At 45.8% G+C, this 16629-nt stretch overlaps 1 protein-coding gene across 1 annotated transcript in view; it reads right to left on the bottom strand.

Annotated features, from left to right (window-relative positions):
* COL9A3 (collagen type IX alpha 3 chain) overlaps positions 1-15529 on the bottom strand; it is a 34314-nt gene extending 18785 nt beyond the window's left edge. The window contains exons 1-13 of the mRNA XM_030463051.1: positions 15449-15529; positions 14254-14322; positions 10265-10300; positions 9532-9603; positions 9263-9316; positions 5079-5114; positions 4431-4454; positions 3905-3958; positions 3220-3273; positions 2639-2680; positions 1389-1445; positions 558-611; positions 37-90 (exon numbers count right to left, since the gene is read on the bottom strand). Coding sequence (XP_030318911.1) covers positions 37-90; positions 558-611; positions 1389-1445; positions 2639-2680; positions 3220-3273; positions 3905-3958; positions 4431-4454; positions 5079-5114; positions 9263-9316; positions 9532-9603; positions 10265-10300; positions 14254-14322; positions 15449-15514 — 672 coding nt within the window. The 5' untranslated portion in view covers positions 15515-15529. The remainder of the gene's footprint in view (positions 1-36; positions 91-557; positions 612-1388; positions 1446-2638; positions 2681-3219; positions 3274-3904; positions 3959-4430; positions 4455-5078; positions 5115-9262; positions 9317-9531; positions 9604-10264; positions 10301-14253; positions 14323-15448) is intronic.
* Between the last annotated feature and the right edge of the window lie 1100 nt (positions 15530-16629).

Here is a 16629-nt window from a genome sequence, read left to right as displayed (position 1 = left end):
AAGGACATAGGAAATGGTCAGAAAAGGAGGTGATACCTGCAGGCCAATGCTGCCAGGGATGCCTGGAGGACCAGGAGGGCCAGGGTTCCCCTGGAGAGAAAAAATAAAGAGGAAAAGAGTGAGATAACATGAACCTGCCAGCAGAAATCCATGGTATTTCCCATCTGATTCCTCCTTGAGCTCCCTCCCACCCAGATTTCTTCTGCAGAATTTGCTTCTATGTTCTGAGCAATGTCTTCTACCTGCAGGAACGTTTCATCAGCCAGGAATTTACCCCAGGGATTAATGCAGAGCTTTTTTCCTGAGCTGACATCCCTGCACGTTGAACGAGATGTGTTAAGGCATCACACTGATCTTAACATGATGGGTTTGGGGAAGAAGAATTTTCTTGAAGTACCAGCACAGAGTCCTGCATGCAGAGCCATGGCAACCAATGCTCTGCACTCATTGCCATGTCTCCTTCAGCCTCATTTCTCCCTCTCTTCTTGAAAAACTCATTTGTCATGATGTTTTTAAAGAGAAAAATCCTCCCCTCCTCCCTTTACATCACCATTTACCTTCTCTCCTTCTTTTCCTACTTCACCAGGTTCTCCTTTGTGACCAGTGTGGCCCTAGGAAGAAGAACCCCAATTATTCATATTCCAGGACATATCCCAGTTTTAAAATGGGAATGTCCTGAGACAGCTCTAAAGACCCAAACCCACACAACACCCGTGACCTTCCTGGGAAAATAATCCATGCAGATGCTGTAAGGGGGGGGAGTAGAGATCCCTCTGGGGTGAATTGGCCATAGCCCACTCCTGTCTTACCAATCACTGGGTCAGGATTGATCTAGTTTCAGGAATTACCCAGATTTGGGGGTTTTTGGTGAGAACAGGCTCCAGATTCAATTCCCAACTGCAGGGACCAGAACTCAGTTCCCATCACTTCTGAAAACAGGAGTGAGACCCTTCTGAAAACCCCATTCTCTATCTTTAACCCCTCCTTTTCTTTAAAGCATCCCAACTACCCAGCTTCCCAGGAAATCCATGTGCTCCTAAAATCTTTTATATAAACTCTGATTGAGATCCCATTGTTGGGGGAGAGACCCAGATTGATTTCAGCCATGCCAGATGTTCTACCTGCAACTTATATTATTATATTTTTTATAGGGAAATGATATTACTGTATAGAGAATTTATATTATTGCATAGGGAATTCATGTTATTATATAGGGGATTATAACTCCTGGGTTTTCTGTTTTGACACCATAAACCCAGGCAGATGCATGGCTGCTTTGGAGAGGTGTGGAGCCTCCAGGAGGTGTGTACTCTATAAAAAAAGTTTAATCCCCAGGAGCAGTTTTAGGGGAGACACAACCTTGTATCTGGAAGTGGTATTTTCCTTACCTTGAACCCTGGCATTCCTGGGGGCCCTGGAGGACCTGGTGGGCACAGAGCTGGACACTGCAAGGAACAGAAATTTGCTTTATCAAGTACAGACCCAGGGAAGCTTGTGGGTGGCAGTACTAGGGAGAGGAGAAGAGGTCATGTGGGGTTTTGGGTCTAAATCCACTAAATCTAATGCATTGATGGCATCAAGTATTGACCCCATGGCAAGAGGGTCCTGGATAGGTCCTCAGGCTCCCAGTAAAATGCTGGGAATGGTCAGCATCCCTCTGAGCATGGACTGGGAGAAATCCTGAAGGCTGACAAAGCTCCCCAGTAAAGCTGGGTCAGTCTCTTATAAATCATTAGGAAGATATTTAATCCTATGGATTAATTGGCCCTTATTGATTTCTTTTAGACAGCTCACCTAGCTGAAGGAAGGACAAGAAATAAGAGTTTATTGAAAGGAGACCTGTAAGAAAAGTCACCCAACACCTCTCAGCTGGTGTCTGCAGAAGCCTAAGGGTGGGAGAGCTCCCAAAAAGAACTCTGGGAACAAATCAGAACACACATGGGCATTTGGTGGGAGCTCAAAAACTCTAAAAACTTAATAAATAGGGAATGAGATTTTCTTCTGCAGCTTTTCTTTGGTTTTCTAATCAACCCTCAGGCAACACCTCTGCAGAAGAAATTGAATTTTCTAGTATATTCCATGGGGTAACTTAAATTAAACTTGCAGGAATAATATCATTTTCTACTAACTTCCACACAACTTGCCATAAGGCAGTCTAAACTGACTCGGAGCTTTTTTGGGGCATGCCAATTAGAAAACCCAAAGATGCTGTCACAACAGCAGCTGTGAAATCTGGAAATGTCACTTCCATCCTTCATGGACTTAACCATGCCTTTTATTCCCTGGAAAGAAAGGAATCAAGGATTTTTCCACTAGGAAACCTCAGCAAAGCCCAGAGGAACCCAGTGCCACCATCCATGGAAATAAACAGTGCCACACACATGACCTTTTCTCTTGCAAAGCAGAGCTGGAAACAGATGCATGAAAAGCTCTTGTCATTTACCAAATGCTGAAGTTGTTTTAAAAAAAAAACCCACAAAAAACAACCTGCATTTTGAAAAGCAAAGATGAAGGCAATGGAGCAGCAGTAGCACATCTACCTCCTTGAAAGAGCATTTTGGGCTTGTAAAGACACACACAGCACCACATCAGGGCTTAAACCACAAAATATTTTCATGCTCCATAAGGAAAAACCTACCTGAAGGTCCCCACTACCATCAGGAAAGGTGCCTGGAAGACCCTGAAATTCAAATATGTTTGTTTAGGTTTGTTTTTTTTTTAATACATTGAGACAAACACCAGGAGAAAAGAGAATTTCTAGGAAAACTGATGGCCCTCCCAGAACACATCCTGATGTGAGCAACCCCAGAGAAGAGAAAGCCCAAGGTGTGACCTCTCTGGGCCATAAAGCTTGGATGTCACTGGGTTCCTCCACCCACAGAGCACAAAAACCAAAGAGGAGGTGATGAACACAGCAGAGAGAAGCCAGGGAGAAGTCACTGCTCTCCTTGGGGCACAGAATTTAAAAAATGGAAAAAAATGTTAAAAAAAGCTGTGGGACTCAGTGCCATGGTCTGGGAACCCCAGTGGTAGTGAATTAAAGGTTGTTCTTGATGATCTCAGAAGTCCTTTCCAAGCTGGATGATTCTGAGTGTTTCTGAATAAATTGAGTGCTCGAGGCAATGGCAAGAAACAAAAACTGCAGCTTCTGGCAGCAAGAAGAAAACTCTGGACTCCCCATAGGAATTATCTCATATTTATTTTCAGGTGTCAACTTACTGGAGGTCCAGGTGGTCCAGGAGGCCCTGGGAATCCTGGCAGACCAAAAGGTCCCTGAAAAAAGTGACAAATAGTAAGAATTCCCCCTTTTAATCCTCTAAATGTAAATGCAAGGGGGGAGGAAGGGTGGCTACCAAATACCACTGTATCTTTGTGAATGGGAGACAAGGTAACAGGACTACTCTGCACCTTGCTTCCTGCAGAGGTTTCTATGACTGCAGAGGGGAGAGCAGATGCAGATGGAAGTGGACAGATTAGGAGAGAAGAACATAATCCCTGCACCTACATCCCTGCTTTCACTGGCTCTGTGGAGCTGGGGGCACCCAAACCTGACTGGGTGCTTCTGGGTTCCCTAAGATCAGACCCATCCTGTTCAATAGCTGCTTCTGAGGATGCTGCCAGGTTCACACCAGCTGGTAAGCAGCTCTGACCTCATGGGACTGGCTGCTCTTTTGTCCTTACTCATAGTTGGTAAAGGAAGATGTGGCTGCAAGCAGTTGTAAACCTTTGGTATTGCACAGGGTGACTGGGGTGGCCCTAGACAAGTTGATTATTAATAGCATTTGCAGAGCTTGGAGTGTCTCAGACATTCTTCCTGAATGGATAAGAGACCAGAAATGAAATTTATTCTTCTGTGGTTGTGGCATGTTCTATAAATGAGGATGGAGTAGGAGGAGGAACTCACAGGAGGACCCCGGAATCCATTTCCACCTGGGAGCCCACTGGGTCCTGGGGGTCCCTGTGGAACAGAGAGAAAAGTTTTACTCATCATGCAGCTCCTAGAGCTGCCAAAACCCAGGGACAAACAGTTAGGTTGTACTGGGTTGTTTAACCCCCCCCGTGAGCAGCTCAGTGCTGCACCCAGAAAATCATCTTGGCACTGCACAACTTTTCCTCTTGCTCCACCTCCCCATGGAGCAGAGGTTTGGGACATCTTCACCCACCCCCTCTGACCCAGGACAGCTCTGAGATGCCCCTGGAAGCTACCAAATAAAAGCTGCCCCAGAACTGGTCCCTTCCTGCAGTGACAAAGCTGCTGCACCTTTCATTTACACCCCTGGCACCTTCCTTAGGGTGAGCACCCAGCACCCACCCACTCCACATCCCTCTGCCCAGCACCCAAGGCTTGGGGTGGGTTTGGAACACTCAGAGTTCCCAATAAAGGCTGTATAATAATTTCAACTTCTTTTTGAAAGAGCCTCATTACTTACAGGAGGTCCTGGTAGTCCTTTGCCCTGGAAACAACATTTAAAACAATAAAAAAATCACTTAGAAACCAAATATACAGGAAGGAAAGCATAAATCCTCTTTGGTTGGGGGTATGCTTTTTTGTTGTTTTTTTTTTTTTAAGTTTCCTTAGCACTCCTCTGTCCTTGATTACTGTAATTTGCAGTCACAGCTGGAGTCTTGATGAATCCTTTTGTTGCCTCTGATAATTTGTATTCCCTTTGCATTGCTGTTACCTGTGAGACATCTCTAAGTGAAGCCACACGCTGAGACGTGAGGGTGGGACAGGAGCACTTCTGAAGACAATGCTCTACTTTATCTACTTTTCCTTTTTTTTTTTTTTTTCTTCTCATTTTAATAGACATTACCTAATGTCTCATGATTCTGATAGCATTTGTCATGCCAATCTTTATCCCAAGCTGGGTTGTTTTTAACATCTCTGAGACTAAGAGGCCCCTGCATTCCCAGAGTAGGTCATACAGACATATTTAAACACTTTAAACAACATTTTTACTCAATTCAGGCTTTTATCCCTTTGTTTGGGATCCAAGGCTTCCCACCTTGTCTTGGTAATGGTATTGGTAGAGTATTACACATCATCTACTCATCATGCAGGTCTAGGAGATACTTACAGCTGGTCCAGGAGGCCCAGCAGGTCCTAATGCACCCTATGGGAAGAAAAGAGTGGAAATTAGCAGGAATAAACCAGAAACCTCCATGTGGGAAGCCACCACCCTCTGCTCTCCATGCCACCAATATCTGCTTGACAGCTCCAGAAAGGGCACGGAGCAGGAGATGCTGAATCCACAACTATAAGGACAGAAACTTAAGGAAGGTGACTCTGTCATTGCTGATTAATTACTGGATTAAGGAATATTGGAAGATAGGAAGGAAGATAGTTCAGAACTGGTCCCAGCAACCTTCTTCCCCACTTGGAGGTCAAGAGAGAGTAGAGACTAAAACATGAGCTGCTTCTAAAAGCCTAAAGACACCTCTGCAAGGCAGAGCTGGCCTCAGCTTGGTCCCCAGGAACATCTAAATGCTTGTACATTGAATTTCATTCATGGGAAATATTACTATTCATAATACATCCATATCCTAGCTCCAGTGACTGAATTATCTGAAACTATTTACAAGCTTTGGCCTCGCTCTGCTGACTTCTATTAATTCATACATTTCCCTGGAAGCCAAGAGAAAGATTTGCCAGCTTCTGCCTCTTGCCTTGCTTCCTTGTTAAATCCCCCATCTCCTCTCTCCAGTTTGCATTCTTACTCTTCAGCTTCCCTGGAGCTTGGCCTTAGACTGGAATTAAGTCATTCCTGAGGCTGCTGTGTTCCTGCTCAGTAAGGCAGACAGACCTTAATCCCTTTGTTGCAAAGATGCCAGCATTGGCCCAGAGACTGTAAAATGAATTACAGGCAATAGTTCTGAAAGAGAAAATGAAGGGAAATGTAAAAATGAACAAAAGCAGCAGAATGGTGCATTGACCTTGGCAAGCATCTGCTAAGAGCACCCAAGAGATAAGGGGTGTGCAGTGTCTGAGTGATGCTCTCAGGTCCAAAAAGCCTCCTCAGAGAAAAGCTGTTGCTGCTGTGCCAGAGGAGGGCAGCTGATGAAAGCAGACCAAATTAATCATTCTTTTATTAAAGAAAAGAGAAAAAAAAGGAAAAAAAAAAAAGAAGTGGCAGAGGTGTAGCAATGCCAGTTGAATGATTTTAGGATTTTTAAATTCCTCCCCACCCCAGAGGTCTCAAAATGCTGCACAGAAACATCTCAAGAATGATGTTCTGAGCTGGAATGAAATGATATCTACCCCTAGGAGCAGAAGAAGAAGGCAGACAGACAGAGCTGGAAAATATCCCAACACACTGCTGCTTGTTGTGATCCCAGGGATGAGGCTGGCCCTTTCCTAATGCTCTGCATACCAAATGAGATTAGAAATATTTCCCTTGTTAAACTGAAAGAGAAAGATGCCAAGGGCCTGAGGCCTCATTAGAAGCAGTTCTGTAATCCAATAAAAATCAGCTGAGTTGTAAATGTCAGCTCATTCATTCCTTCTCCTGCTGGTTACTCTGCTTTCTGCCACTCTTATCCTAAGGCTCAAGTCCTTACAACTGCTGATGGTTGTAAGGGACAAGCTGGGATCTCCTCCATGAGAAACAGCATTCAGTTCTTGGCACCTCCTGCCTGGCACCCTAACCCTGGTCCCCCAGGACCCAGCCAGGTAACCCCTGTCAACATAAAACCACAGAATGGTTTGGGTGTAAAGATACTTTGAAGCCCACCCAGTCCCACCAGCCCAGGCTGCTCCAAGCCCCGTCCAACCTGGATGCATCCACGTGCCAAAAGGTTGGCAGAGAACCCCAAGTGCCACGAGTTGGGACTTCACTCTCTGTAAGTTTGGTGTCTATGAGGGTGTGAGGTGCAGAATGGAGCCAGGAGCACTCTTGGTACTGGAAAAATCCTCAAATCCCTGAGCAAGCTGGGGGGATTCCATTGAGTTCAAAGGAGAAACTCAATTACACCTGGATTTTAATAACACTGCCTGACTCAACTCATCCTCCTGGTGACAATGTTCTTTTGACTAGAAAACAATCTCACCATAATTTTCCCCTTTATGGATATATATGATGGAGCACAGGAAATACTTGATTAATATTACATCCATAAACAAACAGGAATAATTAGGTTTCTCTCATTGCTCAGAGTGGGAAGCACCAAACTTCAGAACGGTCTTGGAAAACTTCCCAACAATGGATTGAGCCCTGAGGTCAGAACCCAGGGGCTAAAAATAAAGAGTTTTGGTAACTGAACAAATAAATAGGTTTGATCTTATCTGTCTGTAAGCATAAGGAAAGCTAGAGGATGCTGATAGCAACAGAAGTATTTAAGATAAAACCATTTTGGTGTGCTGCCCTCACAATACTCTGCCCCTGGTCAGACATGAACGGTCAGAAGGGGACAGAAAATAAATAAAATAATCATAGAATCAGAACAGTTTGGGTTGGAAGGGACCTTGTCTTCCAGGAGCTCACTTCCATGTGCTAAAAACCTGCAGACCAGAAACTCTCTGCCAGAAAAAACTTGTTTATTCAGCAGAAGTCACAGGATGAAGCACGAACTCAATCTCACAACTTTAATTAACACCTGCTCACCTCAGGGATGCCTGAAATAAGTTCTGAGAGGTGAGGAGAAGACAAAGTCAGGATAAAAATTCTGACCTTTGAGAGTGCTAAAGCTTTTAGAGTTGGGTTTGGGTTTTTCTCTCCTTTTCCCAGGTTTTTATCAGACCAATTAAAATGATTTTCCAGATGGACCACTGACCTTGAAAAGCTCCCATAGATGACAACAGGTCCCAAAGTTTGCCCCATGCTGACAGATTGAGTTACAAGAGAGGGGAAAGCAGATCAAACCAGAGCAGGAGTTACAGCAACTCTGCTAAAACAACCTTTGTGTATCCTGCAAATACCTGAAGAGGAAATTCTTGTGTCCAAAAACTATCTGCTCAGTAACCCTGCAAGTTAGAACCTTGGGTGCTAAAGGGGGCATGGGCAAACACCACTCCCAAACATAAAACAGGGGCAACAAAACTCCTCACAGGCTTCTGTGTGTGGTCCTGGACATTTCTATATCAAAAATCAGGGGATAATTCCCAGAAGATGCTCTTGGCACAGGTGGTCTGAGAGGAGTCAGGATGTTGCAGCCCTGGATCTCCAGGGAGAAAGATGGGCAGGAGGAAAAGCAAAGGAGATGAATTTAATGCAGGGTCAATGGATGGAGGCTTGGAGCTGTCACCAAGATGCTTGGGTCCTGCCACTCAGATTCCTGTGGCCAAGAAAGTTTTGCTTTGCACATGGGAAAGGAAGGAGAGGACATCAGAGATAGAAGGCCCTGCCATTTCTTCAGCTAAATGAAACAACTGAGAGTTTCAAGGTTTGGGAACCTCACTGGGGCAGCCAGTGGATTATTGAGATATATTCACCATGTTAGAGAAGTTTGCCTTTTCTACCCTCTGTGGGGTGTTCAGCCCCCCAGTAAACCAGCTATGGATATAATCCTTATCTTCCCATGCTGGGAGCCAGGGAATCAGACATTCTGCATCAAAATCTGTGCTGTTTGGCCACTAATGCCTAGTGCTTAATATCACAAGGAGGCCCAAATACCTTCCTGGCCCCAACAGAGATGCTCCAAAGGACATCTGTAACATCTCAGGCAGTGATTTCCCTGTGGTGCCCTTAGCAGAGCTGGAATATGCAGGAAGCAAGAAAAAAAAAAAAAACCTTCTTATTTCTTGCTGTGCTGTCTGGGGATGACTGTGCCAAAGCAACTCATAATGTCAACCATATGGACAGCCCCAGAATTAATAAAAAGCAAAAGTGTAAACAGTTAATCCAGAGTTGCAGGAATTAGACCAGGGCTGCATAACCAGGCTGCAAAAAAAGGCCAGAATAGCTTCAGTTTGATGAACTTCATAATGAAGTCAATCAGCTGCTTCAAGAAACTTTTTAGGGTACATAAAACAGCACCAGAGCTCTGCATTGGTATTGCCATCACTACCCAAGCCCATCCAAAGCCTGTGAAAGAAAGAGGAATCTCTGCCTTGCCTACAGAAATGCCACCCAGGACTTCAGTCCAAGAGCCTGAGTCTTCTGCAGGGGTTCACAGATAAATCTGCCATCATCATCATCATCATCATCATCATCATCATCATCATCATCATCATCATCATCATCACCCAAAGGTCACCCAATGGAATGAGAAATCCTCAATGCAAGCAGTGCATTAAGAGGGACTTAAGATTTAATGTGGTACTCACACGGTCTCCTGGAGGCCCATTTGGGCCAGGTGGGCCATCAGTTCCTGTTAAACCCTGTAGAAAATAAATACATGTAAATGTGAAACCAGAGAACTACAGTCATGAGACCTGCAGGGTGTACCTGACATTTCCCCTGCTATCCATTCCCTGTAGATCCAAGATCCATTTTGCTTCTCCAACAGCCACAGCTGATGAGATACTTTGGGAGAACACCCACCCCTCTGTGAAATAATCCAAAAGGTCCAAGAGAAGGTGACAAAAATACTCACATCCACCCCAGGAAGGCCAGGCAACCCAGCTTCACCAGCTGCTCCAGGCTTCCCTGGTGCCCCTTTTGGCCCCTACACCAGATAAACAGGTCATTATTTTTACACCAGACAAGCAGGTAATTATTTTAAACACCAGATAATCAGGTAATTATTTTTAACACCAAACAAACAGGTAATAATTTTTAACACCAGAACAAGAGGAAGGTGGCACGTGTTGATAGAGGCTCCAGGATGGGAGCTCACTTGTTGGTGTTTTATCTGATACCAACATGGAAGAAATCCTGGAGGGAGATGAACCCAGCCTCCAATCCATATCTAAATCCTAAATACACCTCAGTGCTCTGGCTCAGCCCCACACTCAGTTCCCCATAAGCTCTTCCTGGTAGAATGGGGTGGAGTAGGTGGCCCAAAGCAAAGAACTGTGTCATCTGGAGCAACTTTGAGCACCCCTTGGCAGACCAAGATGCAAACTCAGACCAATGCCCAAAATAACCCTGCATGTGTGGCTTGGGGGCAGTTTTGTTAGAGGGGTGATGCCCCAGCTTTATTTCATGCATTCCCCACTAGCAATGAAGCAGGAGAACATGTTTGTCCCCAGGACTAGGGCTGAGCATCTTCAGTCCCAGGCACCCCTTATGGAAACTCTGCTGCAGAGCAAGGAAAAATCAAGAAAGTCTTAATTCTTGCAGTGGGTCATGAGGATGAGGATTAGCATCAGCCAGGAAATACTTACAGGTGGGCCTGGCAAACCAGGAGGGCCTGGCTCCCCCTGAAATGGGAAAGAAAAACATTCAGTGTGAGTGCTGAACCTCCTCCAGTTGGCTTTTCACGCCACAAAGATGTTTCTTGCTGTCACAGCACTCAGATCTCCCTCCATCCCTGCTCTGAGAGTCTTAGGAAGCTGATGTTCTGGATTCTGCTGCCCCCCAAAAGCAGGATGAGCTTGGAGAACCTTTAACACATCTCCAGTTGGGGATTTGGTGAAACCCACACCCCCAGCCTCCCAGAGACAACCAATGCTTCTGATCAGTGCAAACACCTCCAGCATTTTCCAAACATTTTTCCATCCTTAAGAATTCTCTGCACTTGGGCAAGGCTTTCAAACATCTTCCTGATGAACCAGAGGGATAATCCTGCTAAGCTCCAGGTTTCCAGGACACAAACCAAAACTTTAGTGCTACCAGGAGCTGGGAACTGTCAGGAAGTGAAGAATGAACAAATTGTCTGCAATTATTTTCCTCGTTTGGCTCCACTTTGACAGGAAAAGCAAATGAACAAAGCCCCCAGCTGATTTCCCCCTAATCCAATTGCACAAACGGATTCAACCAAGTTTTAGAAAATATTTCAGGAGCACTCATTCTTTCCCCCTATCCTAATGGAAAGAGCAGCATTCAAAGTGTTCACAGTGTTTAAAAAGCCTTTGAATAACTCCTATCTCACCCAGCTGTAACACAGACCCCAGACATCAAGATATTTGTGTTGTTTTGTGCTAAAAATCACTTTGTGTCCCTGTTCCTGATGTCTGGATGGTGCCCTGCCCTCCCCTCCATGCTTTAGGATGAATATGATGAGAATATTCTGAATATTCATACACTGAATATTATGAGAAACCCAGGTCTTGTGGGCAAGCAGAGGGGAAGAGGTTTATTGATCCCCTGGAAGGACAAAATCCATATGGAAAAAAGGGTGCTGAGCTGAGGATGGATGCAGAGCTCTGGTGAGCAACCAAGCAGAGAGCAGAGGGACAGTGAACAGAGGGATCTTTATGCTCTGGTTTGCTGCACCAACCCCTTTGCTGCCCCTTGCCCACAGATTCTCCATAAATAGTTATCATTTTCAGTGGTGGGAAAGGTTCCCTGCCAAGGAAACGAAGGGAGTGGTTCTTTTGGCAACAAACTGGGATGAAAAGGCAGCTGGAGATGGTTTACTCCTTCCTCCATCACTTGAAATTGTCAAAACCTTGAATTAATTTTTTTTTTCTTGCCTATGGGGTGGCAATGGGCACAGTAAAGTCTCAGCATCAGGGAGAGGTTGTTTGGGACCATTTTAAACCTTGACCCTGGTGCTGGGGACCCCTGTGGGACTCAGCAGGAGCCCCAGGACTTCAGGCAGCTAAATCAAAAGCCTAATCAGTGTTTATGTCCCTGATGCCAGGTCACAGGGAATTAGAGGCACAGGCTGCCAGGAAAAGGCAATGCCCTCCTAGGGCTACATGAGAGACAGAAGGAAGTTTGCTCCTTCCTGGCAAGTCAAGCCAGGAGATGAAAAGTTGGGGGGAGGGAAAGAAAAAAAGGGAAAAAAAAAAAAAAAAAAAAAAAAAGCTTGATTTTTGAAAAGTGACAATTGGTGATTAGCAGTTTGGGGAATTAAATTACATGCCCAGAAATAATTCCCAGGAACTTGTCACTAATTCTTCCCATCATAACATGCTGTTTCTAGCCTTGAGAGGGAGAGGTTTTGCTTGTTACTGAGTAGGAAACGTGAAACATGTTACAGGCTGTAATTATAAAATATTTCAAAGGGACTTCATGTCGCAGGCAGGAACCACTGCAGCAGCTTCTAGAAATTGTGCTTGTGGGGTTCATCCAAGGTTTTATTGGAAAGATCCTGAATAATTCAGCTGTGTGTTAGGCACTGCTCAGCCACTCAGCAGCACCCATCCAGCTCAAGGGCTGTCCAGTGACTCTTCCCACACAGCAACCCATCCAAAGGCATCTGGTGAAGATGAGCTGGCTGGAGTGGCTTCCAGACTTCAGGAATCTTGCACAGATATGGCCCAGAAAAGTTCTGATTGTGTTTAATTAAATATATATATATATATCTCACACAAACCCAAAATGATGGGTTTGTTCTTTGCAGGGGTAGAACTGACACCACCTCTCAGAATCCACTGGGTCCTCTCCATGCAGGGCCATGAAAATGCAGAGCAGTGCCTGGATTTTATATGCCAGGATTTTTCAAAGGGATTCCCAGAAAAATGGTAGCCAGGAGGGCTGCAGGGCTGTGCTTACCACAGGAGGGATGTAGCTCAAATCTGTCCAAAGGAGAGACAACTGCATGGCCAAAACTCCAACCTCAAGCTGGGATTGCAAGACCTAAAACACTTTCCTCAGCCACCTGATTTATTAGGACTAAGTTCTTAATATAACTTAGGTGTTGTTATTTGGTTCTGTTCCACAGGGAGCCTGACAACACTTTTGGTAGTGGCTTCCACCAACATCTCCTCAGGCTCCTGTTCCCATCAGAAGTGATGCTGGGCTTGGTCCAGAATCCTGGGTGAAATATCCTGGGGCAAAGAGGAACTGAACAACACAGCCACAGGGATTTGCTTCTTTCTGATTTGCCTCTACACACAAGCTGGTTATGATTTGAAGTCTGGAGGGCTTCATTCCTCTTAAATTCTTCTATTTCACTCTGAACAGGGCATCCCCTTCAGCACATCATGGAGAACAGCAGAAAGAAACCATGGGGGTGGCAGCTCTGGACTTTTCAGGCTACAAAACCAGCTCTGAACTTTTCAGGCTACAAAACCAGAGTGGAATTTTCAGGGAAAGTCTGTGTTGGCCAAAAGGACACTTCAGAGGGACCAGCTGTAAATCAATGAGGTTCTCTTTGCAGAGAAACCAACCTTGCTCACAGAGCTGCTGGGAAACCTCAGCACTGCAGACAAAAAAGCTCCTTGTTCCCCATACACCAGGATATTTTTTAACTTTCTTTTTTAAACTTCTTATCCAAAAGAAAACGACCCCTGTGGAATGAATAGGGTTTTTTTCAAGGTTGCTTTAAAAGCCCAATTCCAAGAAACTTACTTCAGGTTAAAAATCCCTGCCCTGTTCCATAAGCAGCTCAGAGAGACTCCATAAGCTCTGCTCAGAGTATTAAAGAGAGAATCCAACCTTTTAGAGTTGATGTGGTCTTGAAGGTCCATTTGATGCTCCATTTACCCACTGACAACTACAGGACAAAACTCAGTCCTTATCCAACAGATGCAAAATAAAAAAAAAATTCATTTCTATGGAAACATCAATTAGAAGTAAATAGCACAAGGTTTTCTCCTCCAGGGAGTCCTGTGCTAAGTTGTCTTCTACCTCTGCAGGAGGTTTATTTCTAAGGAACTACCTGGGGAAATAAACCTTGCTCATTTCATTTGCCTCTTGTGCCACCAAAGGTACCTCATGTCTGGCAACCCAGGGGCCAGACACAGACCTCACAGCCCAGGGGAAGGTAGGGATGGCCATGCTGACAACCCTGAAATAAAACCAACATCAAAGCAGTGTCCAGTCCTGTCTATTTGGGTTTCTTGGAGCTTGCAATGTGGGGGCTCTGAAGTGTCACACAAAGCTCTCTCTGTACCACAGAACCTGCAATGACTCTGGCACACATCATACCCATGCACTCAGCTTTACATATTGCATTCCCCTTCCCCTCTGGACACCAAAAGAGAAAAATGAAGCTTTGCAAGCAGGGTCACAGTCCCCCATCCATACACAGACATAGTCCTGAGCTCTCTATGAGCATCCTGCAAAAAACCTGAAGCCACTCAGCACCTCTGCCTTGCAGAACAAGGTCTCTTGGGGTTTGTCCTCCAGGTCCATCCATCCACCTCTGATGGATGACCCAAAGCCTGAGGCTCTGGGGAACATGAGCAGCATCCCTGCTCAGTGCCTCTGTTCCATCCCTCACCCTCCTTTAGCTGTTTGCCCCCCACCCCATGGCACTCACATCTATGCCATCCTTGCCAGATGGTCCAGGGGGTCCTCGTGGTCCAGGAGGGCCTTGTGGTCCTACTCTCTGAAAGGATTTGGGACCAGAGAGAGAGAAAAGTTTATTTTTGCATCAGAAGAAACATAGAGGCTAAAGCAGAAAGCAATGGGCAAGTCCTACAGCTTAACCCTAAATCTGCACTAATCCTCCATCCATCCCCCCCCCTCCATCACCACCATCCTGCATGGGCTCAGAGGAGCTCAGGACCTGTTTCCTCTGTGGAAAATTATTTTGACTTGGGGCTCTCATTTAATTGGTGGCTTATGAGGGGATCAGAGCAGATTAAAATGGGTTTGGTTGTGTAGGACAGTTCTGGTTTGGGCATAAAAGAAAATGCAAAGCCCACAGACTATAGGTGCCAGTGCTTGGTATTAAAAATTCATTTATAGCCCCAGTCTGATGGGTGATGGAATATAGAAGGAGAAAGGAAAAAGCTCCTTTCAGAGCAGGAAAAGCTCTGATTTTGAGGGAGGTCTGAGGTGGGGGGAAGGAAAGGAAGGTCCAATAAATGACTTCTGTATGGAGAGGGCTCCAGAGAGCAGCTTGCTGTAGCTCCTGTGAACAAAGGTTTCATTGTGGAGGCAGCTCTGCTCCCAGCAGATGAGGGCAGCTCCCAGCTCTCAAACCAGACAGCAAAAAATTCCTCCCTAACACAATGAAAACCCTGGCTGAGGTGTTAACTTCCCCAGGGAATAACACTGACACCGGAAAGGTGGCAGGGAAACTCAATGCAGCTTCAGGTCTGAGATGTACAAGGGTTAAATCCACTGCTGCAGAAACATAAGTTGGGAACACTGGTTTGGGGAAGGACTGAGACATTCTGATTCAGCTGAAAAGCCAGATCAGGTCACTTTGCTGCTGTAAGAACAAACTCTTTCACTTCCAGCAACAGGTCTCCCTTTTCCCAAGGTTTTATTATCTCTGGGAAGAGCAGCCCTGAGGGGGAGGACAAGCCTGACTATGGGAAGTTTAAAGCAGATCCCCAGCCAGAGGGGTTTGCTGGATAACAGCCCCAGCTACACAGAGTTTTAATAAACTTTAGAGCCTAATAACCTGCTTATTGGCACACTGCATCCTGCAGACACAACACACACTTGACAATACCCTCCTGACCTTACAGACTCGAGTGGAAGAAATAAATGAGGCTCCTTACCTGAGATGATGTTGTGGCCAAGAGCCAACAGAGGAAGAGGAGCCCAAGAGAGGAGATTCCAACCATGGTGCCCAGGCTCTGCCTCTCTTCCTTCCTCCTTGGATGCTAAGCCCTTTCTCCTGCAAAATCCAGCAGATCCCTCCTCCTGGGTCTCAGCTTACACAGGAGCCTCCTGACCTCCAGAGAAACCTGTGGCTCCAGTTGGAGGGGCAGAGCTGGGAGGAGAAGTTGGGAAGGAGGTGGGAGAAGGAGGGGGAGCAGCAATCAGTCAGTCAGGGAGGTTCTGTCCATCCCCCCTGGGCAGCCCCAGCCCTCAGCATCCAGGGGGGAGCAGAAGGAAGGCAGGGCAGGACTTGCAGACACAGCACAGGAGCCAAAATATCCAGCTGGAGGTATGAAAATGTTCCCCAGGTCTCACCCAGGGACAGTTCTGGAAAACCATCACCCTGAGAGAGAAAAAAAGCAAGAGAAGGGAGAGCCTGAAGCCACCCAAAGCCCAACAGACACCTAGAGATGCACTTACTGCTTTGCAAGGTGGTTTATTTACCCTGGAGGTGTATTTACATCTGGATTTGTTTTTTTGTGGTTTTTTGTTTGTTTGTTTTGGGGTGGTTTTTCATTTTCTGTTTTTAATTTATTTTATTTTTGGATCGTGTTTTGTTTTGTTTTTTTTTCAGGGAGTTCTAAGGAATGCCAGCTGATTTCTTCAGCAAATGATGCATCCTCTCCAGAGAACAGCTGATGACCACAGATCCAAGGAGGAAGAAACACAGTGCCTTACAAAAATCCTCACCACAGACCCCCTTGTGCTTGTGTCCTGAGGAACAAGCCCACTGGACTCCAAGCCCCAGAGCCAGGTTGGCCACCTGCCCTCCAGCCTGCTAGCCCAGGAGCCACCCAAAAATCCAAATCCTTGTTCTGCAGAGCACCAGGACACAGACTTCTGAGCACATCTTTCAAGAAGAAGCATGGAGGGAAGTGTCTTTTTTCCCCCAGACATTCCCTGGCCAGATGTGACAGTGGTGGAGGAAGTCTGAGCATCATCTCCACTGGGAGCAAGCAGCAGGTTGGGTCTCCTGGTGAACCCACTCCTGGTGAACCCAGACTCTGCTTGGGAAGGCTGGGATAGTCCCAAGGATGCTCTCAGAAGAGGTGCTCAGGGTCTATGGTCATGTCCTGCC

The sequence above is a fragment of the Calypte anna genome, chromosome 20, assembly GCF_003957555.1.
Source record: "Calypte anna isolate BGI_N300 chromosome 20, bCalAnn1_v1.p, whole genome shotgun sequence".
NCBI lineage: Eukaryota > Metazoa > Chordata > Aves > Apodiformes > Trochilidae > Calypte > Calypte anna.
This window is presented reverse-complemented; position numbering and strand designations above follow the sequence as displayed.